The 26091-nt window shown below is 39.9% G+C and overlaps 2 protein-coding genes across 2 annotated transcripts; one reads left to right on the forward strand and one right to left on the reverse strand.

Moving 5' to 3' along the window:
- Nucleotides 1–2120: 2120 nt before the first annotated feature.
- On the reverse strand, nt 2121–17786 carry LOC140946051 (chitinase domain-containing protein 1-like). Its single transcript, XM_073395120.1, has 14 exons — nt 17542–17786; nt 16052–16195; nt 15003–15088; nt 13616–13662; nt 11566–11610; nt 10300–10406; nt 9243–9304; nt 8660–8752; nt 7269–7367; nt 5832–5968; nt 4435–4450; nt 3738–3818; nt 3458–3500; nt 2121–2295 (listed from the first exon to the last, which is right to left on the reverse strand). Exons 1-14 carry the CDS (start codon nt 17668–17670, stop codon nt 2197–2199), a joined length of 1188 nt encoding a protein of 395 aa, XP_073251221.1. The 5' UTR covers nt 17671–17786; the 3' UTR covers nt 2121–2196.
- Nucleotides 17787–18238: 452 nt separating this feature from the next.
- On the forward strand, nt 18239–25259 carry LOC140946181 (uncharacterized). Its single transcript, XM_073395264.1, has 3 exons — nt 18239–18504; nt 20779–20928; nt 22687–25259. The coding sequence occupies exons 1-3, from the start codon at nt 18280–18282 to the stop codon at nt 23524–23526; spliced, it is 1215 nt and encodes a 404-aa protein (XP_073251365.1). The 5' UTR covers nt 18239–18279; the 3' UTR covers nt 23527–25259.
- The last annotated feature ends 832 nt before the right edge of the window (nt 25260–26091 follow it).

Here is a 26091-nt window from a genome sequence, read left to right on the forward strand (position 1 = left end):
ATCAAGACTCTAATAACGAAAAATCTGATTGCGTCAGCCTTGTTTAAGCGCGCATGTCACGTCAGAGATTGAGGACTACCTCGTTTCTAGGAAATGGTAAACCATTGCCTGAGTCTTTGAGGCACTGGGAACGACATTAATTGTATGCGGTATTTTATAAAAAATAATCGTCGACAAGGACGCAGAAGAACAAAATTAAGCAACACGAAACTGAATCCGAGGCCTCGTCTTCAACAATCCAGATACATTCAAGACATCTCGGTCCTCCTGGGGGGTAACATCACAGGCAGACCACCCTTTGTTAGTGGGGGCGTTGTTGATTGAAATCTGAGCAACGATCTTTTGTTATTTATAGAAGAAATACATATGAACAATACGGTGGCTATAATTTGTTCTAAAATGCAGAATTCAAAGCAAATTTTTTAATAAACGTTTGAGGAAAATGCTAACTGAGCCATGTGTCATGTTTTTTTCGCCGTCCGGTGCTGTTTTAAGCGCTATTTTGCGAGATGAATATTTGACCTCGGCGGTTAGAACTAAAGAAGGAGACAAGGCAGGCAGCAATCAGCCGCCGGTGCGTGACCCAGTCCAATTTACGCTGGAACTGACGCCAAACTATTTAATTTCTTACCTCGAAAATACCGGCTCCCGATCCAGTAGATGTGTATCCATGCCCCATCCGAATGAAAGCTCAGTCCTTCCAAAATTTCTCGAGAAAAGCGATCCTGAAGTTGAAAGACCAGCTTTCTCAATATGACCGGTGCACAAAACTCAACCAAAGGCATTTGAGGTATGCGCGTCGATTCAAATCCACCAATCAGCGTATCACGACCAAACAAACATCCCTGTGCGGGGTAGGGTTGTGGTGTTGAACTGCCAACGGTCGTGATACGCTGATTGGTGGATTTGAATCGACGCGCATACCTCAAATGCCTTTGGTTGAGTTTTGTGCACCGGTCATGTTGAGAAAGCTGGTCTTTCAACTTCAGGATCGCTTTTCTCGAGAAATTTTGGAAGGACTGAGCTCTCATTCGGATGGGGCATGGATACATATCTACTGGATCGAGAGCCGGTATTTTCGAGGTAAGAAATTAAATAGTTTGGCGTCAGTTCCAGCGTAAATTGGACTGGGTCACGCACCGGCGGCTGATCGCTGCCTGCCTTGTCTCCTTCTTTAGTTCTAACCGCCGAGGTCAAATATTCATCTCGCAAAATAGCGCTTAAAACAGCACCGGACGCGAAAAAAACATGACACATGGCTCAGTTAGCATTTTCCTCAAACGTTTATTGAAAAATTTGCTTTGAATTCTGCATTTTAGAACAAATTATAGCCACCGTATTGTTCATATGTATTTCTTCTATAAATAACAAAAGATCGTTGCTCAGATTTCAATCAACAACGGCCCCCACTAACAAAGGGTGGTCTGCCTGTGGTAACATTGGCGTTTTGTTTCTAGATTTTTTTTTTTCAGTTTAACTAGTATGATACACGAAAATTTACCACATAAAGGTTTAAAAAATGATAAATAATTAAAATAATAATTAATTAATTAAAATAAATAACACAGCGGCCTGCCTCAGGTTATGCCTTTACACTACCGATAGCTTTTCGTCCCGACACGAAAAGCTATTCGGCATCGTATATTATGAACACCTATCCGATGTGCGACTTTTCACTTTAGAGATCGGCGCGACGCAAGTTCGTTCCTGATCCGTTGAGGTGGATTTCCACTGTCGCGTAATTTTTAAGTGCCTACGCCCGTAAATAAAATAGAGGCAATGTATGAAAGGTCGCGCATAAACGTAAAAGTCGAACCTCCCTCAACCTTTACGTCTGTACGCGGCCTCCAATGTTCTCATTAGTGCTTGCATTTCGTCACACCTTCACGACGAAACTTTTAAACACGTAATTTAAACAGCAAGGGTAAATTACGTGAGTCCACGTTGAAACGACGTCTTCGTCCGAACGCAAGCCAAAGCCGAGGAGAAGGTCGCGTTTTAAAATTTATCGCGATAAGCCCCACGGTATTTAATAACATGTAGTTTAATGAGAGGGAAGGTGAAACTAAAAAGAAAATTAACATTTGAACAAACACTCAATAAAGGGGACAAGTAACGAATTTCTATAAGCATAATTTATTTTAAAATGCTAAACATGATTATTCGTTGTACACTTGAAACCTAAAGTGAAAGATTTTAGAGTAAGTCGTAAAAGTAATCCAGTCCTTGTCCGATTTCCCAAATGGAGATTCCCACCTCGAGTTCACGAGCAAGGTCCAGTCGAACCTGTATGGACTAATGAAAGAACACGCAAAGAGGAATAGTTGGACACGGTGCTGAATCGTTTTCTTCAGTTGGTACATGAAGAAGGTGAATTTTCGTGGACAATTTATGAAAACTCTCCCTTCGGATCTCCTTCAAAATGTTACGCGAAAGAAACGTCGCTAGAATTGCAGGATGCAAGGCCAGTTACAAAGATACAGAGGCTTAAGAGATAAGAAAGAAGACGTCCCCAGAATAAGACGTTCACAACCTTTTTAGCCTCGTTTCCGTCGTCTTACAAAATTACACAATAAAAATTTAGTTACTAAATTTAAATCTTAATAACTACGCTGTGACACCGTTTGAGTTACGAAAATTTATTTCGTTATTTTAGCCAGCTACAGGAGTAAATTATACTTGTAAACAGTAAAATTGTAATTTGTTTACGCACAAAGCGCTCAAAATAAAGTTCTTAAGAAGTCTTTCAAACGTGTCTGTGCGTTCGAGCTGGAATTGGAATTTGCAAGCGTTAGTTTTTGAGGAGAAACGAAAACCGGAGTACCCGGAGAAAAACCTTTCGGAGCAAGAGAGAAAACCAACATCAAACTCAACCCAAATATCATTATTATGGCGTCAACATCAAGATTTGAACCTGGGCCACATTGGTGGGAGGCGAATGTGGAAAAGGAATAGAAAAATTGTGGTTGTTTTGTTGAGATGTCACACTAAAGAACTACACAAAATTGTCGATTGCGCAGCAAGACGGTAACATCATCGTCACTTAGATCAAGATCCTGAGGACAGGTGGCACAGAGGAACTTAATATTAAGCGCCAATGTTTTTTAACGGTTCCCTGAATGAGTGACGAACGTCTCGTCACGCCCTCCCACATGTTTCCTGTACAAGTTAATCCGCCTTGACCTGAATAATCTGTGAAAACCATGCGAGGAAAGCCTCGGGAACGAAGGGGATAAGTGAAGAAAATTGGCTTTTAATCTAAAGTTATTTTATGCAACTTGCAACTACACCCTAACCATTGCTTCGGCCGTTGATCGAGCCGAGCAGGAGCCGATTACGCGGCTTCTGAACCCCAGGACTTATAATTGCCGCTTATCACGAGAGCGCCTTACCAACTGAGCCATAATACCCAGCCGCGACCAGCCAGTGTTATATACGTATTCTTAGGAACTCTTACCTTTAACGTTGGGTAAAACACGATGTGGTTTGAACCGGCAGCACTGAAATAAATTTAAAATAGAAATGTCAGCTACGAATTGAAAAAAGTTACTGCACAAGCTTAAAAGTACATGAGACTATAGATGATGATGATGATGATGATGATGATGATGATGATGATGATGATGATGATTATTTCATTTCCCTCAAAAAGAGAAATAGAGTGGGTTACACGAAAATCGCTTTTCAACTTCCGCTATTTAATCTCATTCTACCCGTAATGTAGTAGTTGTACATACCTAAAGGAGAAGGAATGTTCTGCTACGGCTTCCTCCCAGACCAGTTTTTCCGTTTTGTGCTTTGTCAGCAACTCAAGATATCTATGAGATACAATCACTTCAAATTCATACGGGGCTCCTAGGTCCTTCCAGCAGCACGACCCCAGTTCTTCAAAAGGTAGATAGCGCTATCCACTGAATCAATCACTATCTGGTGGTTTTCGCAATTCATAATGCTTGTCTACTGGATAGTGATTCATCCGGTGGACAGCACTTTTCAACTTTTAAAGAACCAGGGCTAGGGGTACTCCCGGTACAAAAACCACCTTAATGATTTGATTAGCGCTCGGGGAAATTATTATATGCGAGCTTCTACGACAGAAAGATCAACCAGGGTGGACTGAAGGTGTTGTTATAACGAAAAGGGGCGCAGCTTATTGGGTTGAGGACGAGAGGACGATTAAGCATTGGAGGCACTTATAAGAATCGGGGCGCCTAGTTTGTATGACCTAAGATATGCTACACAAATCGAAATTTTGTCTAGAAGTGGTTTACGTAATTCGATAGAGAATAAAAAAAAATTCTAAAGTTGAAATATGCAATGAATATGGTTAGAAAACCACCTACCCAGGGCGAGAGCTCTTTTCGTGTAACGGGTATTTTTAGAGAATAGTATATCCCTCGATCTAATGACCTCGCCCCTTTAAACCACACTCACCTCGACCCCAAGATAGCTGTACAAAACGAAATGAAAGAAAAAAACATAAAGTAATAGGTGAGATAGAAAACTGACATAATCAAATAAAAATTTAGAAATGACATAAAACAAGGTCCTCCTCTGTCGTTCAAGCTCCGGGTGATCTCCCACCCCTATTTGTTCGTCCCTTAAGGTTTCAGGATCCGAGCCCAGACAAGAGGCTTAGCCAGTTTTCTATCTTGAGCCGCTGATGTTTAAAAACCTGTGAAATCTAGAATTTGAGAAACTTAATTGTCTGCTCCGCTATCCCTCACCCCATGCAGAACGTTAGGAAAAAAACTGTGGGTACACAGTGAAGTATCGTGAGTGTATAAAGAACGCTTTAAGGTGATGTTACACGAGACGATTCGCAAGGACGAATTTTAGCGCAACACTGAGGTTCAATGTTGGAACAAAGTTGGAAGTGTTCGAAACAATGTTGCAACAATGCTGAAACGCTGTGTTGCGCTAAAAATCGTCGTTTGGAATCGTCCCGTGTAACATTACCTTTACAAGTGAAAACTTGTCTCAATACATGTGCTGGTGATTACACTGCCTCGTACCCAGGCGCGTTCAAGCGGATTCGCAATAGAAAATCGAGAGCGACTGGAGCGGATTTAAAGTTCCCATTGCGCGATACTCCTTGATCGTTTGGAGTCGCGTTTTCTACCAAACTTGAGACGCCTAGGAACGAGGCAAGTGATTACATAATTATGCATTATATGACCAAGCGTAAAGTCAAGATGGCTGGATCGGCCAAGTTCTTCTTTGCGTTTTTATCGACCAAGAGGCAGCCCGCGAGATCACTGAAAAACGTAAAAAGGAACGAGGACAATATTCAGCCATCTTGACCGAACGAGCTTGGTCAATAACGGATTTGTTATAAGGTCAAAATGAGACAGCTTTTTTCCCGGAACCAACACGGGAAATGCCGAGCGGGCAGCATAGGCCAATCTCGTCCACACGGAAAGCCCGCTCGTGGATTTAACCATATTATACTACTACATGAGAAATTTCTGCAATTTGATTGGCTTAGAGCAGTGGTATTTCAGCTTAATTTGAAATACCTACATGTGAAAATTACAAACCTTTTGCGGGTGGTAGTATAAACAAATAATAGCATGATCTGTACGTGATATTTGACATAAATACCACTCGTGATATTTCAAAATTGTCTCAAATTTCACTCGCCTAATGGCTCGTGAAATTAAGTATAACAATTTCGATATATCACTCGTGGTATTTATGCCAAATATCACTACAAATCATGCTATTACCTATACAAAAAAATCTTATTTTTGAACAGGGGAAAAATGTCATTCATCAGATATTCCATAAATTACATTTCAAAGCATTGAAAGTACAGCATAACTACATACGTCCTCCGCCCCCTGAAGAGAAGTCTTGTCCATAAAAGTTGAGACCCAGTAGGATTTTAGAGCGCTGCTTCCCTTTCCCTGGGCTTAGTGTTAAAACACAATCCTTCATCCATTCCAAAGGGGCACTTGGACCTGGCCTATAATAACACACATCACAGACTTTGTAAATATTACTAGATATATCTTTCCTTTCCGTAGAGTGAAACACACTGTTTACAATTATCATGGTGTCATTATCATTGTCATTATCATTGTCATTATCATTGTCATTATCATTAGAGACCTTTAGATTCGAGGACGAGAACGAATATGAGTACGAGATTTGATTTAAAGTTTGTTCGCGCATTCTCACAAAAAATAGACATCCCGGAATTCTTCATTGTACTTTTTTTTTTCACCAGAAAAGTTAGCACTGTTATCGTTATTGAAGGAGGTTGATCCCCTTTCCAGATTGCAAAATGCTAAAACTTCTAACATTTGATAACTTGTTCCTGCCACTACGACACTCTCGCTAAAACTCGTTGTAGAATAACAACGGCTCACACGCGAACACTTCTTACTACATATTGAAAAAATATCCTACTCGTAGTTGTTCTCGTCTTAGAATCTAAAGGTCCCTGATTATCATTATAATCACTACACTATACTATAATCACTATTATCACTATTATCACTACACAACGCAGGTAATGTTACCGAGTATTGGGTCACAGCCTGTGACCTAGGATACTCCGTGCCATCTATTCCGTCCTTAATAAAATCAAGTGTCCTGCACTTTTCGCAGAATCCTTCCTGACCCCAGCAAGGTTATTCGCTGTAAAAGGTTCATGCAATATGGTATTCCTGTCTCAGCCACATTCCAAATCCTCTCGACACGGTTCCCAGTGCACCAATAGACCTTTTTACCGATACGGCGGCCATTTTGAATTTATTAGATTTAAGGAGTATTATGGGATGCCCAGGGGGCACTCGCTCAGTATTTACGCGCGCCTTTCGGGCAAAAAGAGAACTTCACTGTATATTTCTTGGGGAAAAGGCGATCAGTATTACATCCAAACACGGCACAACGATCTTTTTTCCCATTACAATCTTTTTCTAGGAAAACTTAAAAATTATTATTATTATTATTATTATTATTATTATTATTATTATTATTATTATTTTCGTGTGATACAGAAGCAGAGGGAGACATTTCCAACCATCAATGCATGTGTATTACCACAAAAGAGTCTTACAGGATTAAAATGAATCACTGTAACAATGTGTATTTAGTGGTTCAATTTTGTCCCTGGTTTCAATTTTATTTTCTTTTATATTTGGGTATGGTAATGTCTGATACTGAGTTTCAAACAAAAGAAAGTAAAATTTTAACCAAGGATAAAATTGAACCACAACATTACATTATAGGTGATGGAGAGTTCAGCTATTGTTCAATACCTTCCTTGAGATGAGTAATCATATGTCATGAGACTGAATCCATCCAGTACCGGTGCCAACAGTTCAAAGTCATGCTTGTTAAAAGCGCCTAGTTTCTCTCTGCGTCAAATTAATCAAAAACAGACCATGCAACCGTAACATTGTCAAATACCAATGAAAATATCTAAACAAAGTTCTAGATGGTCTTGTTTAAGAAGATCTACAACTTAAACAGTTACTCTGAAGTAATCATTCAAGACCTGTACCTTTTTACTCTCAACATTGTCAGTGATCTTGTACAAACAGGGCGAGAAGCAAATAGTTTCAGTTAAAAACGAGGTATAACGTTCGAAAATAACTAGGTAGAAAGGATTTATAGCGATCTGGAATCTCCTCTCCGACAAACGCAGTTGCAAATTCCTCATTGAGGCAAGTAAACACCGAGGTACATAATTCTTATGGACCTTGAAAGCCTGACATGAGACTTCTTATTTCTGTGCAGACATAATGTACAGAAAACGACGAGCAAAGGGAAAAATTGGTCACGTGGTTAAAATTGACGTTTACACGTACCGTTTGCTGCAAACGGGGTTCTAAATCTCTCCATAAAGCATCACGTTTGTAGCTTCCTACGCCGACGTTCTTATGGCTTCCTCACACGTTCCTTTGGAATTGCGAAAGGAACCCGAGGGGGGGGGGGGGGGGGGGTGGGGGCACTTTAGGACGTTTTGGGCGGGGATGTGCCGCTGGGACCCTGGAACCCTTAGCCTATACCAGAGCTAGTTCAAATGAATTTTTCTACCTATACACTAGGCTAAACTCCCCAAATCCCCCCCTATCCTAGAGTAGCCGTTTTCAAGAAACAACTGAGGTCACTAGCACAGTCCAGCCAAAACAAAACCGATTTGATTTTTTTAATATTCTTGAAAGGCAATTCCCGGTTTCCCTAGTCTAGACTAAAATCATCAGCGAATTGATCAGTTTAAATGGAAAATGATACCCTCTTCTAGACCCAAACTCTCTGATTTATATACCCTATCCCAGAGTTAACTCCTTGAAAACCGTACCCTTCACAGCGGCACATACCTATATAGCCCATATCTAGCAGTACCCCCCCCCCCCGGGGGGGGTAAGGCAATCTGATTCCCAGAGACAGCGCTACGCATTGTGTTTTTACATTGCGGCCGCGTTACTGCGTTGTTCTTGAACATCACTGCAGTCGGCAGTTTGCCGTTCCCTGTAAGAGTCGTGCTTAACATCTCTAACGAGCAAACGAGGACCATTCTGACTGACTAAGGAGCTCTACACTGCAGATAGAAATTCCAAACTTTTTCAATTTCAAATGGCTAAAAACTGTTGCAAACGTTTCCCATGCAAGGAAAACCTCAAAGAAATACTTTTATAATGCTTACCCAGCATAGAACGGCGGTGGAATTACTAAAATTATTTTCATCTTTTCTTTATGAAGCACGTCGGCCATTTTACTAACAAGGAGATAGAGGTTCCTAAAAGGACGAAAAACAAGACATTGGAACAAATGAATTCATTTTTCCGCGGTCAAGTTGTGTTTTTACATTTACCATATTTATTCCATTAACTGCCCTGGAAGCTTATTAAATTTTAGGACCTTGAGAGTGAGCGCTTATTCGAGGCTGGGCGCTTATTAAATTTTCACCATTTTCAGCAAGTGAAGTATGTGTATTTTGCAACAAAACTAAACATGCAATAACAAAACGAGGAGAAGTAACAAAGCAAGGTTTCTGTAAAATACTCTGAAGAAAAATCCGTCCTCGGGGAAGTCTCTTATTAGAATTTATTCACTCAAGTGGGTGGGGTGGGGGTGAGCGCTTGTTTGAGTTTGATTGGGAGGAGGAGGGGTGTTCGCTTATTAACTTTTTCTGCCTTTAGGATGGGCGCTTATTCGAGGTGGGCGCTAATTCGAAGTTGAGCGCTTATTCGAATAAATACGGTAACTCTGTCAAGCAACAGACTTACTCTTTCGTGTCTCCTCTATATTGACTCCACACCTCCAATGTGAGACCATCAAAATGATTTACCTAAGGAAATTAAAAGGATCTTATGTCCCCGTTGTTCGAAAGATGGGTAGTGCTATTCATCGGATTTGTAAATATTAGAGAAAGAAATTGCGCTACCCAGTGGAATTTTCTATAGTAATTTATCCGGTGGATAGTTCTATCCACCATTTGGACATTCTTGAGGTTCAGCTAGTGGCCTTCCAGGAGCGGGTATTCTACCCAACCTGTATATATGCCCTTCGGAAACTTTGTTTTCTTGTTGTTTCCTTTGTCGCCTCTCTAAACATCATCAAATCGTTTTATTCTTTTTTTATTACTATTTTAATGTTTACGTTATGAAGTTGTGAAGTAGGATGCTCAAATGCGTATGTGCACTGTGCTTGCGTTTAAGTTGGATTTGCGTTGGACATAGGAACAACCTGTTCCAGGCTCCAAGATAGTGAGGAAAGCGGATCAAGAAAAGTTCCGCAAAAATCGCGTGGGGGCTGGGGAGAGACGGAGTATAGTGGAGCATGTAAGCATTGCTTTAATTACCTCATTCCGGTATACCAGCACCTGTTATACCCAATGACTGGTCAGTTGTGATAGTTTACTTAAACATTTACGTCAATCATTTGGCTTCGCGCGCGCAGACTCTTACAAACATGTAGAGCATGTGAAACCTTTCTTCGCCGCACCTTTTGACGTTTTGGGAATTTGCATTTTGACACGAGAAACGGTTTTTAAGGAAGTGGGCGGGGTTGTAGGCGGACTGAGGCTCTCCCTTTCTCTTTTCCCGCCTTTTTTCCCCACTGCTTGCTCGCTTTTTTTCGCTCGTCGGCACCAGTGACCGAGAGCCTGGCCCGAGCTGATACAAGAGCCCGGTTATGGGCTCCTGAGTGATGTAAGAACATCTTTTGCGCTTGCACCAGCCGTTACGTTTGGTTCACGTTTCGCCCGTGTCAGCCACTCCTTTTAGCGTACAGTTGAGCCTCGTTTGGCTCAAAATTATTCAAGATTCATGCAACAACACTTACCCTAAGAAATGAGACAATAGTGTCGATAAGAGAAAGCAACGCTGTTTCACTTGAGAAAATTATATGGAAATCGTTGAGTGACCACTGGTCAAACAGTATTCGCGGCACTGAAAAAAAAACGAGTGAAATTCTGTCAGTTGGTGTCAACGTACACAAATGGCTTCATGTCTTTTACGTTTCAGCCTATATCGTCCCATCCTCTCCCAAGTTTTCGCACTCGCCTTGTTTTCGTCCAAAAACCTATAAAGACTTGGCGAGTGAACAGAGTTTCCTCGAATAACAGCAAGGGACGATTCTTTTTTGGGACCAAAAGGGGGCGATTATTCGAGGGAGGTGATTAATTGTGGAAGTCGTGCCCCAAATATTTCTTTTATCCCATTCAAAATCAAACAATAGTCAAATCAAATAAACTGAACATGGGCTTTTTTAAAGTGTTCCAAAACTGGTTCTTAGATAATTTTTAATGTCAATATACTCGGCGTCAGAGCTTGATTCGTCATTTGCTGGATTAGACTCCACTTCACCGCCACCCTACAGATTTACCGTTATGGGTGTCCCTGCAGGTAAGATGCCGAGGGGCTGGGGGGCGATTATCGAGGAAGGCGATTATTTAAATATTTCCGGCAAGGGGGTGACTATTTGAGGGAGGCGATTGACAGCTATTATTCGAGAAAATACAGTAAAAGCATCTCTTGTTTTTTCAAACTATTATCTGAGGGCCCTTTTTTTACACTGAAAAAGGTTTATGTTTTGTTTTCCACGACGAAGATTTAATAGAGAGATTAAGATTCACGTTTACGCCAGACGGCAAACGTGAATTTGTACGACGTGACCAAGTTTTCCCCTTATTTTCCGTTTACTTTTTATTGCTTCTACACAAAAAGAAGTAGTTTTATGCCAGTTTTAACCATAGGAATCGTTCAAGACTGTTTTTATCTGCTTATTTTCTATTCTGTGAAATTCGTAACTTGAGTCTGACGTTTGCCGTTTGCGATAAACGCGAATCTTAATCTCTCTATTATCAAATTTCACGTGTTTTCATTTCGCGCTTTTCTTTGTTTGCGGGTGGTAGTTTTCGCAAGGCTTTATAAAACGCGAAGATAGCGAAAAAAAGTACGCGCGAAAACCATTTCGTCTAAGATTTCTCGTGTTGGTTTTTTCTCTTTTTTTGCGGGGGGGCGGGGGGGGGGGGGGGGTGTATTTGAGGGCCAGGTAAGTGTGTTGCTAAACGCACGACGTTTTGGAAAATTAAGACAGAATTCTCACCTATTTTAACATGTTTTCCACCTTTTCTAACATCTGCCATCCACCCTAGGATTGAAAAAAAAGAGACTGTCAAGGTATCTCGAAAACACAGAATGAACGGAAATTTGCCAAAGTAGTAAAGTATACTTTAAAGTCATAATACACCGTTTTTGGTGAACCGGAAGCCGGGTAAATCACCCATAATAGTATCTGTGAACTTTCATAAACAGAGACCTTTAGTAGATTCTAAAACGAGGACGACTACGTGCACGACATTTTCCCTATTCTAAAGGCTGCTTTTCACTAGCGACGGAGTCGGAGTCGTAATCAGAAGCGTAGAACTATACGATCTACTGAAAACAGTGTTCCGATTCCGCATACGACTCCGCCGTTTGCCATGATCGAGTGAAAACTGTGTCGTCGAAGTCGCAAGCAGAAGAGGAAGACCTAACCAATCACAAAGCGTGGGAACATGCATTGTGATCGGTTTATCCTTCCGCTTCTTCTTCCCACTCCGACAATCTGGTTTTCGCTAGATCATAAGCCGAAAGTAAGCGACGGAGTCGTAAGCGGAGTCGGAAGAAAATGGAAACGTCCTGATTCTTTTGACTCCGATTCCGTCGGACTTATGACTCTGCTTACGACTCCGATTTCTGATTTTCACTAGGTCAGGAGCGCTCTTACGACTCCGCTTACGACTCCGCTTACGACTCCGACTGTGTCGCTAGTGAAAACCAGCCTTAACTGAGCAGTGCTAGCGCGTGAACAAGCGTCATTTTGGAGGGAAAACGTGATACCCGTCGCTATTGTACTAATATGGACTTTAAGATCCAATTAACGACGCGGACGCCAACAAGAACGTGAAAAAAACAATAGGCCATTATAAGGAAAAAACAATTTTGCACGTGCATCACGCTTGTTTGTACATTTTTTGCCCGTTTTTGCATGACTACGTCGTGAAAATGCCTAATTTCGCGTTTTATGGAGGACGCAAACAAGCAGCGACGAAATTTTATTTCTCTTTCTGAACTTGGATACGGTCCCTAGGCATTCAACTCCAGGACGGTTCGCCTACATTTGACAAAGTAAGTGGGTAGGAATAATTGTGATAAAAACTGAAAGAACGCAAATTCACTTTCTGAGCGACGTTCTCGTGGGCGTTCTCGTTGCCGTTGCGTCGTTGGATCTTAAAGTCTCTAATTTCAGCGAGAAGTACGTAGTAACGCGAACAAATTATCAAATGTTTGAAGTTTTATCATTTGGCCGGACCAACACTCAGGTCTTAAAATGACTGAGAAAAGAAGGTACTGCCTTTGCCCTGCAAATGGCTAAACCTTCGCGTGGCTGGGATGACCACGTGAAATGGCGGTCCCGTTACCAGTAGGAGACGTACAAATAGTTTTCCCAATTTGTACTTTCGTGCTACATCTTAATACATTGACACTAAAATAAAGTACTTTTCTTTTTTTTTTCGACCGGGAGAGGGTTTAACCCCCTTCAATAAAGTAACCTGCATAACAGGCGCTTTATGAGCCAAGCGAGGCGAACGCGGCATTTTGCACTCGTTTCGCGCTTCGCGCAAAATGCAGCGTTCGCATCGTTTGGTACAATGTAGCTTTCCGGGGCGTTTTTTTTTTGAGAATACGCGAAAAAAATTGAAATCAAATTTCCTACTCATAGTCGTTGTCGTCCACTAATATAAAGGTCTCTATTAGTGTCTTTGGCTAAACATACATGTATGGTTCTTTATTGTGAACAGGTGGTAGATAGATCCCTCCTTGTAAACTGGCTCGTAAACTCGTGGTCGACTTCGCAGACAAGACTTAGTTAAATCTTGAGGCTCTAATTTCACCTCTTATTCTTGGTTTGCAACCACGTGACAAGGCGGCTATGTTGGGGGTCAATACAATAAGGTTTTTTCTCGAAGAATTTACATGAAAACAGAGTTTTGGTTCCAGAGGAGACAAATAGTTTTGCTCTTGACCACCAACATGGCCGTGACGTCACGTACAAACCAGCAATTGCTGAAAAGCTGGTTTTAGTTATACTTCTTTTAAAAAAAAGCCCAAACCTTGATCAATGTCATGTCCTCCTTCAATAGCAAAGTTGCCAGTTTTCCTGATGAAGAGAAGATGAAAAACACTGCAGCTTTACTGTGATTACAATCCATAATGAAATTACCAACTGAACTCTATACATTCATGATTATAATGTTTAGGAAGCCACTATCATCCAATTCAACTATCACAAGCTAAATGTAATTTGCTTAAGCAAAACAACCTATCACGTATATCAGTTGATAACGCTTGAAGATTGTATGGCCACCTCACAAAAAGTTGATCATAAAATCTCTTTAAACCAATTAGCACCAATAATATTAGAAAATCATAAACAATCAATTTTTTAACACCCACCCCTCCCCCAACTGCTTTTTAAAGAGAAGAAAAGGAATATAATGCAACCCCGCCCTACTTAGGTTCGGAATCAAGCCTACACCCAAACTTCACCCTGCCATTTTACTTTCAAAATCTTCTAAAAGAAAAATGCAGTTAGTTTTTAAATAAAAATTAAGTCCAGTTCTTCCTCATTCTATATGTAGATAGCACTGTCTACCTTTTGAACACTGAACTTGTGCTAGTTCAGGCCTAGGGCTGTCATTAAGGGCCGAGGGCTGGTGACTTCTCCCGACTACTATGATCAATGAGGCCCCAGCTACTTTCATTGGAAAATAGAAGAAAAATAGAACCAAAAGAAATCCTCTAGCTGTTTGATTCCCCACCTACTTGTTGTATTTACTCAGCAACTTGAAATCTTAAAGACAACCCTGCAATAATTAACATAAATCCTCTACCTTGGAGCTTATATTTTGCAAACACTTGCAGAGGGGAGCTCAGTGGAAAGACGGGAGGTGGAAGGGTTAATTTCGTTATACCAAATTGCAGCTCTTACTAAATTACCAAGAATGAGGAAGAGAGTTAATTGCCATTAGTAAAATCCAGCTAGTGGTCTATTATCAATAATGTGTTCGGATTGGTTGAGCTACTACTAGGCTATATGTTATAACACACTAGTAGCAAAAAGCACCGGCTCTGAACATCAAACAATGGCGGCTGAATTGCGTTTTGCTAGCTAGAGTTGTTTTTGACCAACTATGGTAGTTGGATTTTACTAAAGCATTATTATTCCTCTCACCCTCATGGCCTCTGAGTCAATAGCACATTCGGCCTTTGGCCTCGTAGGCTATTGACTCAGAGCCCATTTGGTGTCAAGGAATAATATTGTTAATTATACCTACTGGATGGTACAATGAGTCTTTCTAACATTAACATATCCTCTAGACAGTGATTATTTCGTGAAAAGCACTATCAATCTTTTGAAATAGCAGGGCCTGGTAAATAGAGCAGGCTGCATGATCAAGATAGGATGGAAAGGATTTCTAATAATATTATTATTCAAACCTTCTTTTTACTTGAAGCCATACTGGGGACACGTAGGTAAACTTTGAGCTGAATATTTTTGCAATATCATAACCATGAGAATTCCACTAGAAGAGAGAAAATAAACAAAGCTTCATCCACTTTGCTTAAAAGGGCCACCTTTTCACAGTTCAGGTACATGTATTAAAGAAAGGGTGGGAATTTTACGAGTTAAAAATATGGTATATGAAAAGAGCGGGAAAAATAATATTTTTATATAGTTCTAGGTTTTAACGCACATATCATACAAAAATAGGCTTCGAAAAGATGCACCTTATGGCTTTATCACTTCCTTTATTAAGCATTACTCAAAAACTGGGAACTGTTCATAGGTATGACAAAGGGGCACCATTTTTCAGTGGAAGTTCCACAAAAGGGGTAGGCCCTGTATGATGCATATGCATTGCAATACATATGCATACCGAAAAATTCCGAAAATAAGCCCCAGGGCTTATATTTTTCAAAGGCCCTTTTTGAGGGGCTTATCTATGGAGGGAAATTTGGGCTAGCCTTGTAGTTGGAAGTAAATTTTCCGTTTTTGCTTTGTTTTACTTTGTATTCGAGGGCAATCTTCTACTATACTGCCCAACAGAAGCTGACAAAGTACAAAGGAAAGTACCTCATATTGCAGGCCTAGAAAAAAACTTGAATTACAGCTTGTCCTTTCAGCAATCAGCTCTCACATTTTGCTTACCTGGGGCCACTTCTTGCTCATCTTAGTTAACGATTTAGTTAGAAGATGACCTGCTTATAGACCCTTGCCCATTGCACAAATGAATTTTAAAGTTACTCAATTGCCCCGGAGGAAAATCTGCTTGTCCCGGACAACTGGATGAGACCTTTTCTTGTGTAATAAATAAAAATAAGGTTTTGGTTCTGGGTAGAAGGACCCCTTGAGGACTCTAGGGCAGCTAATTGCTGAATCTGGATCTCTGGGATACCTGGTTTAAAGGCCACGATATTGTGGATGGGCAAAAATTTACAGCTGTGTATGACCTCCGCTTCTTAATTATCCTTTTTTTTCTACTTACCGGGGTAACATAAACCAGAACCTCTCCCTCAAAGTTAACTTCTGTTGTGTTTTTGTAATATGAACTGTGAAACTTGATAATATCTCTTGTCTTGGGATTTTCCACTACTAAACCCCTTGACATAACATTTGTTTCTAGGTGAGGCTGAAATGGAAAAGAAAAAGAAAGTCCTTCAAATTCACAAGAGATTCTGTGATGGCATAGGATATTATTTTTTTTCTGTTTTTCTCCTTTTCTCTCCATTATTGTAATTTTTAAAGTGGATATTAATATTGCAAAAGATGGATTAGATAACATTGGTATTAAAACGAAAAGAAAATTAGAATTTTCTACAGGGAAGCCGGCTAAAACAACTCCCCAAGGGATATTCTCCTCATCTTCAGTAATATTTTTTATGCTGAAAGCAACAATTTTACTTCCTTTAAACTTCCAATTATTTTTTTTGCACTGTTAAGTTATAGTAATTAAAAGGGTTGCTTTTAACTATGGAAAAAAAAAGTGAAAGAGGACTTTCTTGCCGCATGAAAATTCTTATTTAAAACTTGTCTAATCAGAAATGTTTAGAAGGTTATAGTAATTAACAGGGTTGCTTTTAACAAAAGACACTTTGTAAAAAATTTATTTCACTCCATGTTTAGTCTCCCAGGTGGCACAACATAACTAAGGCTCATATTACATGTCTCACTGAAAACAACGTGCATGTGATGGGAATTGACTTTATCTTGCTCTAAGTGATCTGACTTGTACATTAAGAAGAATTGATCAGAAAGGTTTTTTACATGTTTAGAAATTTGAATGCCATGAAAGATAATTTTTCCTTTTTTTTTTTCAATTTTCTTTCTATTGCCAGATAACTGTTATTTGAGCATGAGCATAAAAGACTTTAAAAGGTCAACAAATATTGACAGATAATTTACAAAAAGACTTTAAATTAATAAAGTCACGATGAATCCACCTGCTCAGTGTTTAATTTACAGTTAGTAATTTGCATTCAATGTCAGCATCTAAAAAAAGTTCCTCTGACTTTTCAAGTTAATTAAGATTCAACATTTTTATCAATAACGTTGCTATACAACAAACAAAATTCCTTTTTTTGTGAATTTCATCCCTTTCCTTAACATCCCTTTCCTTACATCAGTTTTTTTTTCAGGCTAGCAATGTGTAAAAGTTCATGGACAATAGTATATTTTCAAAATTATTCACATCCAGATCGACACTGAAATATAAATAATAAATAAAACATTTTTCACGGATAAGACCCTGCACAGTGGCCCTCTAAGCTAAAACAGCTATGTGTGGTTGTATTAAGTTGAGTTTTCCATACATTAACTTATCAGGTAGAAGTATATTATTTTGGAGAATTCCACACATTCAGTAGGGGAGTGCAAGCTATTCATACTTTGCGACAACTAAAAGGTTATTATGTCCTTTTTTTCTTAAGAAGCTTAAGGTGTTATTTATTTCAACAAAAACAATAGAAATTGTCTTACCATCCGATTTTCCTTATTTTTCTTATCCTTTTTATCTTTCTTCGACAACGTTCCACAAACGCGCCAAACATTCGAAATCCAGCACGTTGCAAGGACGCAGATCAAAATTTTCACTAATATTCTTTGCATAGCGATCAAGTAGGTCGCAGTCCGCAACGATGTCCGTTATATGGCCGCTGGAAGCGTTAATAATGGATATGAAAACGATATGTGTAAATTATAAAGTAGTTTTGGAAAAAAATCATTGAGCGCGTATAGATGAAGCGATAATCGAGAAGATCGATTACCGCTGTACTGACAGGATTGAGTTTGAAACGAGGAGGGATGGGTGGGAGGACAAAGAAAACTTGAGACTATTAAATTCAAAAGCCTTCTTAAGCGTCAGATAACGAAAAGTGAAGTCAATAGCGGACGCTATCTTGTTACTGAGTGGTTGTGTTTTTATTGCTTCACAAACTTCCTAGCCTCCCCGCAGACGTCCTTTGGGGTTCGTTTGTCACGCATTCATTTCTCCCCCACGTCCGTTGGGGGAGAAATGAATGCGTGACAAACGAACCCCAAAGGACGTCTGCGGGAAGGCTACAAACTTCCTGGGTGCAGCCATCTTCTTGAAAAGCCTGGGCATGAGTGAGTACGGCACGTCACTCCGACGTCACAACGGACCCTGAAAGCAAGATGGCGGGCTAGTGTCGCTAGTGATGGCAGCGTGCAAATGACTCTACAAGATCGTCAGCCACAATGGTTTTCCGAGGCAGACCCTGTTCGGCACCAGACTGTTTAAACAAAAAAGTAAAGGGAAACAAGAATGGCATTTTCTTCTATACACTGCCAACAGATGAGAAATTGTCGAAAAAATGGCTTGCTAATTTGCGGATTGATAAGAAAATCCCTCGTTTGTACTCAAAAAATTACCTCGTTTGTTGGAAACACTTTGAACCTGATTGCTTTGACAGAGACTTCAGGGTAAGCTAGCCTGCAGTGCAGGCGTAGTTTGCTACAATCTTGGACAAAATAAAATGGAACAGCAAACCCCCATCCCCCCCCAAATCAAGGATGAAGTAGCGTGAAGGGCAAAAACGCGCCATTTTCCTATCCTTGATTTGGGGAGAGGGGGGGTCTAGGCATTCCATTTATTTTGTCCAAGATTGTAGGTCATGTTCATGAAATTACTTTGTGTAGGCATCACAAGGTATGCAAGGGCAGTTTGAGATATGGAAACAAGTGTTTACCTATGTGTTATGTTCATATTGTTGTAGCCACCATCTTTGATTTTATGACAGAGGAAGAAATGGCAACTTCCCATTAGCACATTTGGTTTGGCTTTTCAGACCCTACTTCCCCCTTTAGAATTCTAAATTATTTGCCATTGGACCAATATGGATACTCTTTGAAAACAATACAATATACGTACACGTCCAACATGTACTGACATTACATAGCAGGGCTGTGCTCAAGCAGCCTCTGATGGCCCTTTGGCATCTAACTTTTGCTCCTGGGCAGCAAAAAAAATCTTAGTTTTTTTAATACAAATCATATGCTGGATGCCCTGTATTTTACAAGTTCAGCAAACTAGGTTCCCTAGAATATAGCCTTGCATAAAAATGATAATAAACAAACTTGGGATACTAACACTAATTACAGTGGGGGTTCTCCAGGGAATTCTTCATGAGGTGTGCCATCCAGTTCTCAAAATCCTGACCCTATTTCAGACCAAAAAATGTCATTTTTCACTCCTGTTTTCAGACCTGGCCTCTTAGAAATTATGTCATCATTGCTTAGATTAGAACACCAACCAAAAAGGTTTCGTAAAATCCACTTCAAATTTATTTCCTATTGATTTAGAATAGGCCATTTGCACTAAGAGGTCATGTGACATCGTTTTTATGAAGATGAAGGTTATATGATTTTGCCTTCAAAAATGATTAGTGGGTCATATCCTAAACAAAATAAAAGTGATTTGGTTTTTCAAACCTGCACCGTTGTCTTAAAATGAGTAAGTTTGTAGCTGGTCACGTGACCAAAATGTGATTTTGAAAATTACGAATTACTTCTTTCTGAACACAAATTTTGCACTTAAACTTCATGGAAAATGTTGAAAAAATGATGTGGTAACGTTTGCAGCACATCTGACCATAACTATCAAAAGTTTAACAAGATGTAAGCAAAATGTAGTGTTGGCCGCCACGTTGGAGGGCAAGGGTATGCCCTCCAACATGGCGGCCAATACAAATCATACTACTTTGTTGAAAAATCAAAGTGCCATAAAATATCTCCCTTATATGCTTTTCCTCTCAAATTTCACATGTAAGATAATTTTTATGAGCTCTGTCAATTTTTGGCATCAGCAGGATTCCAACTAATTGTTTAAGGGAAGTTTTGGTCACGTGACCTCTTAGTGCAAGTGGCCTATTGAAACAATAAATATGTTCCTACACTCTCTTAGTTTCCTCGAAAAACCGTACCCGACTCCAGACCAACGTGGACAAACTCTACACCTGATTACAGACCAAAAGGCGCAAAACTGTACCTTTTGGAGCAGCCATACCTCTATGGCTTATGTAAGGGAGTACCCCCTCCCCCCCCCCCCCCCCCACTTGGGGTTTACCCTCACTCTGACACTAAGAGTTAAAGTTGAGTGATCTGGTTTAGACTACACTTTAGCCCGTAGAACAGCGGGCAAACAAAATCGTGTCCAATAGCCTGGGGCTGGTGGATTTTGCAATCGGGCTAGTGAATTCTATTCTGAACTTGCCCGAAGGGCAAGTGAAGTTTTTTGGGAAAATTCAAATGACAGAAGAACCGTAATCAATGCTGCTCATCAAAAATTTTGTGGGGCTACTTAAGAGACTCTTGGGCTAATACATACTAGCAACAACTTGCCTGAATGGCAAAGCCGTAGAACCGACTTCCTGAATAAACAAATCAGAATGACAACCCAGAAACACCACAATTTCACTAAAATTCCTAATTTCTTTCTGCCAAATAAAAAGAGAATGCATGCAGGAATTGAGATTTGAACTTGATGCTGGGTGCTGGGTGTGTAAATTCATCAATGGAATCTTAGGGGGTATGCTTGACCTGGCTTGACTGTAAATACTGGAAGACTTCCAAACTACAGTACAAAGTAACTTGCTCAAGCATTGAGAGAGAATAAAACCAAGGATAAACTTGAAACACAACAGTCCTACACCCTTGTTTTAACTGTTACTTTTTATATTGATATTTTTATTCCTATAGGCAGAGTTATTGGGAGAAAAAAGCAGGGCCCCACTAAAACTAAAAAAGGGTTCAATTCCTACGTTGTTTCAATACAACAATTTTCAAGGTAAAGGTGGAAAGAAAAGAGTCTTGAGTGAAGAAAGAAGGAGAAAAAAGGATAAAGAAGAGGTACAGAGAAATAGATTAATACTCAATTTTCATCATTCTCATTAAATTAAATGCTGGGCCCTGAATATATGCCAGGGCTCAATTTAATGAAAATTTTTACGAGGCTTTAGTGTAATTTACAATGATATTGTGGCCATTGTTTTAGAGACTGAACACAAAAGCTACACTTGTAAATTACACTGAAGTCAAAGTTTAGAAATGCCACTCTGACATTTGTTTGTGTTATAATAAGTTATTTGGCCATCATTCCTATATGTTGTGCTCCTCCGCGTGCAGCAAGTAAAATTGTGGCAGTTAATGGCGCCAACAGCAACACCAGTTCTTGCTTTTGATGCTCCTAGAAATATTTTAGTACCGTTTCTACAAGTTTAGATAATTAACCTATTATCATTTAAATATAAACCTTAAACAGCAACATGGAATGTAACAGCCTTTACTTTGAAGTATGTTGCTTGGTTTTTGCACATTGTCTCATTTGATGGCGTTGAACTTGTGTGCTGCCAAGTCAGAATAGAGACAAACTGGGAGGTGGTTGGGTTTGATTAAAATTTCAACACGTAAAAAGCAGTACTAATAATAATAATAATAATAATAATAATAATAATAATAATAATAATAATAATAATAATAATAATAATAATAATAATAATAATAATATTTATTATTTGTATTGCGCCTTTTCTATAAAATATTCAAAAACGCATCACAATAGTAATTAATAACTAAATTTTACAAATCTTTGTATCATAAATCTTAAAAATATTTACATTTAAATGAGTGAAAGATAATTACAAATATATATAGATATAGATGTACTAACATAGCTGAAATGATTCCTTAAATAAAAATGTCTTAATTAAAGTCTTAAAAGATTCTAACTTCGTTGCTTCGCGCGCGGACCTTGGCAGCTTATTCCATAGGAAAGGAGCAGCTACCTGGAAAGCTCTGTCTCCCATTGTTTTCTTGGTTTTCGCACTTGGTCTTTCCATAGTTATTAGAGGAGACTGGTTATGAAAAGCGGCAAACATCAATGATAAAAACAACAGTGCTGTAGTTTATGTCGGAAGCACCCTGAAAGTGCACAATCCTTTGTTTTCTGTTGGCAAATTGTTACGGAATAAATTAATGCGACGTTTTTATTGGTCAAGACAATCAAAATGATAGGAATTCTTTTGAACTTTGTGCACTTTCAGGTCCACAAAAACATATAACAAAGGAGTCTCGGGTTTCATAACCATTCCACTCAATTAACTATGGTCCTTCCAACAAACGACCATTGTCGTTGCGCCTCAAATTGTAGGACGAAGGCTGTTGAATACTAATTAAATCTGAAAGGTACTTAGGTGATAGGCCAGTAATGAACATGCATTTATGAAAACGTTCCTGGTTGGCATCAGCAAATTTCCCGCGTGGTACGACCAATCAGAAGCCAGATCCGGGTAGAGATAAGTCATTAGTATGGAATTTCTTCACTCGTTTCGCGGACGTCATTTTCGCGGGAAAGCAATGGTGGTGTCGCAAAATGTTGGCTATTATACGTTTCTGGGAAACTGCCCAACCTACCCCTCCCCTAAGCTAACATTTTTCCCTAAGTGAGAAGTAAGTGTTAATGTTGGCTTAGGGGAGCGGTAGGTGGGCAGTTTTCCAGAAACGTTTAATGATCCGCTTTCTCAGGTTACAGAAACAGGGTTCAGCACCGGCTTACTGCACAATTCAAGGCTGCTCGCCTCCTTAATTTTTTTGTTCTTTTAATCCTAGATGCTAAAAGACATGCTGGGGCCTTACCATGACATGAAACTGATACCACCAGATCATATTACTGAAGTTAATGAGGATGAGTACTTCGGTGAGTATACTATCCAGTCCTTGTTGCCTAACTTTAGTCTCGCTCTTGAAAACGAAGAACCAATAGACCATGACTACGCCCGAAAACCTACCGAGGGCGCTTCGAACCGTACCGACGAAAAACAGAGCAATTATGGTGGATTATGTCATCAATCCGGCAGCTCCCTCGGGGTTCAAACGACAGATAACGACAGTGTACATAGTAGAAGGGATGCAGGTACGAGCGTTGATAACGATGTAAATAATGAAACGCATACTGACAACGACGAGCCGAGCAGTAGTCACGGAGATAGTTTCCTATCAAACACCCACGAAAAAAGCGGAACAACCCCTGTTACTGACAGCGTTGGTTACGGAGGTGATTGCAAAGTAAGCACCGACAGCACCTCGAATAATGGTAAAAGTATCCTAACCACTAGTCATAGAGTAATCTGCGAAACACTCCTCATCTACAACCCAAAGACTTCCCAGTTTGAGCCGAGCATTAGTCGAAGAATAAAGCATGGACGCTTGATAGACATTTCGTGTCAAACTGTAACCAAGCGAACGACAGAAATTTCGTGTCTGGCCAAACCTTGCCTTGTCTCCGTTGCAACGCAGTGGGATGAAAAAGATTTTCTTCCTGACCCCGAAGTTATCGAAAGAGACCATGCGTATGTTAAGAAAATGCGGGTTGAAGTTAATACCGTTGAAGACAAAAGGGACATGAGATCAAACAGCAGAAGAAAGAAAAAAAGAACAAGGAAACGCTAGGAAACATGAAAACAGAGCCTATGTCAGGACCTGAGTATGTTACTAGGTCATGCGTGTCGTACCAGCAAACGTCAAAACAGTGAGAGCTTAAGCAACGGCGACGGGAACGGGAACGGGAACGAGAACAGCAAAAAAGCAATAAGTTAAGGGCCTGTTTACATGAAGGCAGGGGACCCCTGATAGGTGAGGTAACATGTGGCGGGTCACCCCACCTATCATTTAAACGTGATCAAATTAAAATAAGATATGGACAGGTGGGTTACCTCACCTACCTGGGGTCCCCCACTTCCATGTAAACAGGCCCTAAGATTAGCAAAACAACAAACTTTGCACGTGCATCACGCTTTTTTGTACATTTCTTTGCGGTCGTTGCACGAGTACGACGTGAACCTTCCTAATTTCACGTTTAATGGAGGACGTGAACATAAGATAACTGTTTCGGTATACAGTCGACTCTCTCTTAACGGACACCTCTATAAGACGGACACCTCTGTAAAACGGACACTTAGAGTTGGTCCCTGCCTTTCCTTACCTCCTTTATTTGACTCTCTATAAGACGGACACCTCTTTAAGACGGACACTTAGTGCCGGTCCCAAAGGTGTCCGTCTTACAGAGAGTTGACTGTAACACGAAATTCATGCGTGGTATAATCACGACTAATGACGTGTCGTAACAATCGTTGATTAGAAAGATCATTACTACTAGTTGCGAAACTTGAGAGATACCAACGGATCTCGAATTTTATCCTCTGTATTTCTGTACATTTTGGATGAAATAAACCATGTGCAGTATTTGAAACCTTGGCGACTCGATCGCAGCTAGCAGTACAATAACGATTTTCTATTTCTTTTTTGGGAAGATGCACTCCTTAAGAATTCTACTCCAGAAACAGCGCGACTTCATTTTTTAAAAGGCGTTTTTGTAGCCGTCGCCGTCATAGTTGCTTAAAGGAGCTGTGTCAGGAAATTCAGCCAAATTAGGTAATTACAAAATGCCAGTTAAATTAAGAGACACATAAAAATAACCGCTTAAAACGTTAAAGAAAGGTTAAAATGACACAACAGAAACAACAGATGCCACGGATGGGTAAAACTGAACAAGATTGAAACGGATTGAAATTATGGTTTTTGAAAACTGTTCAGCCTAAAAGTTTTTCAAAGTTGATTGATGCCGCTTGCAACTTCAAAAATTGTGCTCAGGAGACATATTTGTTTGCCTCGGATCCCTGATTTTGTCATTTACATGTAATTTCTTTGCTCACCTTAAGTTCCATAGCGATTGTGGGTGAGTAATTGGCAAAATTAAACAAAATGAACTGGACTGCCGTGACACAGCCCCTTTAAGCTCCCCAATAACAGATCCAGAAGTCGGAAAAACAGAACAAGACATTAGGAATAATATACGCACCAGACGTTCTCCTATCGAAGATCATTTTAATGTTCTTGCACCGCTCCGTCATTTCATGGACTTGAGATACATGTAGGACGAGGTTAATGTTTCAAGACGAAATGGATTTTTTATTTATTATTTTTAAATTAAATGTCATTTCTTTTTTGTTTGTTTTACTTTGTTTTAGAAAATAAATAGAAATGAGATGAAATATGCCATGAGATTCTGGTTATTTCGGCATAAGATTATGAACAAACCATACGTTAATACTATTATTTTACCTGAATTTTTGCGAAAAAATTGTTGGCCACGAGCGCGCGTTGTATTTTAAGGAAGGCAAAATAACCCACATTATTATACATCGTACTCAGTATCTGTCTTCTCATTGTCTAGGAGCCTCTAGTTAATTTGGAAATCAGCCCAACTTACACTGTACAGATTAGTTAGTTATTTGCCAGCAGATAACTGACTAATCTGTAGGTTGCGCGCGCAATGCATGATTTCTGAGAGAAATGTCAAATCAGTCCCTTGCGTTTGGTGTATTTGTCGTTATTTATTTCAAAACAATGTATAATAAACAATGATTATATTTGTTTTTTGTAATATCCGGAATAATCAAGGTCTCGGCAAGTGTTATCAGACTCGGCCTTCGGCTCGGCTGAAAACACTTACCTCGACCTTGATTATTGGGGATATCAGAAACACCTCATCCAAGAATTGTTTATTGGTCATTCAAAATATTTCTCAGTTTCTGAATAGCCTAAATCCCCTGCGCGGCTAATTCTTCATAACCAGCGAACGTTGACGAAATTTGGAAGTCCTTTGCCGATGTCAATTCACCGTTTTCGCAAAGCCCATAATACACCTCCTATACATCCCCCCCCCCCCCCCCCCTGCTCCTTCAAAAAAAAAATTGCATAACCATTGCCATCGACGTCTCTTGGGACGACTGATATACCCAGATGAAATCTTTGGGAACAGTCATTTTATAAAATTTGGGGGAAGCTGGGCGTAAACAAAATGCATTATGGTTTACATGGAAATGTTGAATACAATTGACGTCAGTTGTACAGATATCGACAGAAAAATGGGCAGCATAAAGCGTGACGTGGCGAAAGATTTCAAGCGATAAGCGGATAAGAAATGGCCGAACTACTGCTTGAAGACGTGGCAAG

The sequence above is a fragment of the Porites lutea genome, chromosome 8 (genome assembly GCF_958299795.1).
Source record: "Porites lutea chromosome 8, jaPorLute2.1, whole genome shotgun sequence".
NCBI lineage: Eukaryota > Metazoa > Cnidaria > Anthozoa > Scleractinia > Poritidae > Porites > Porites lutea.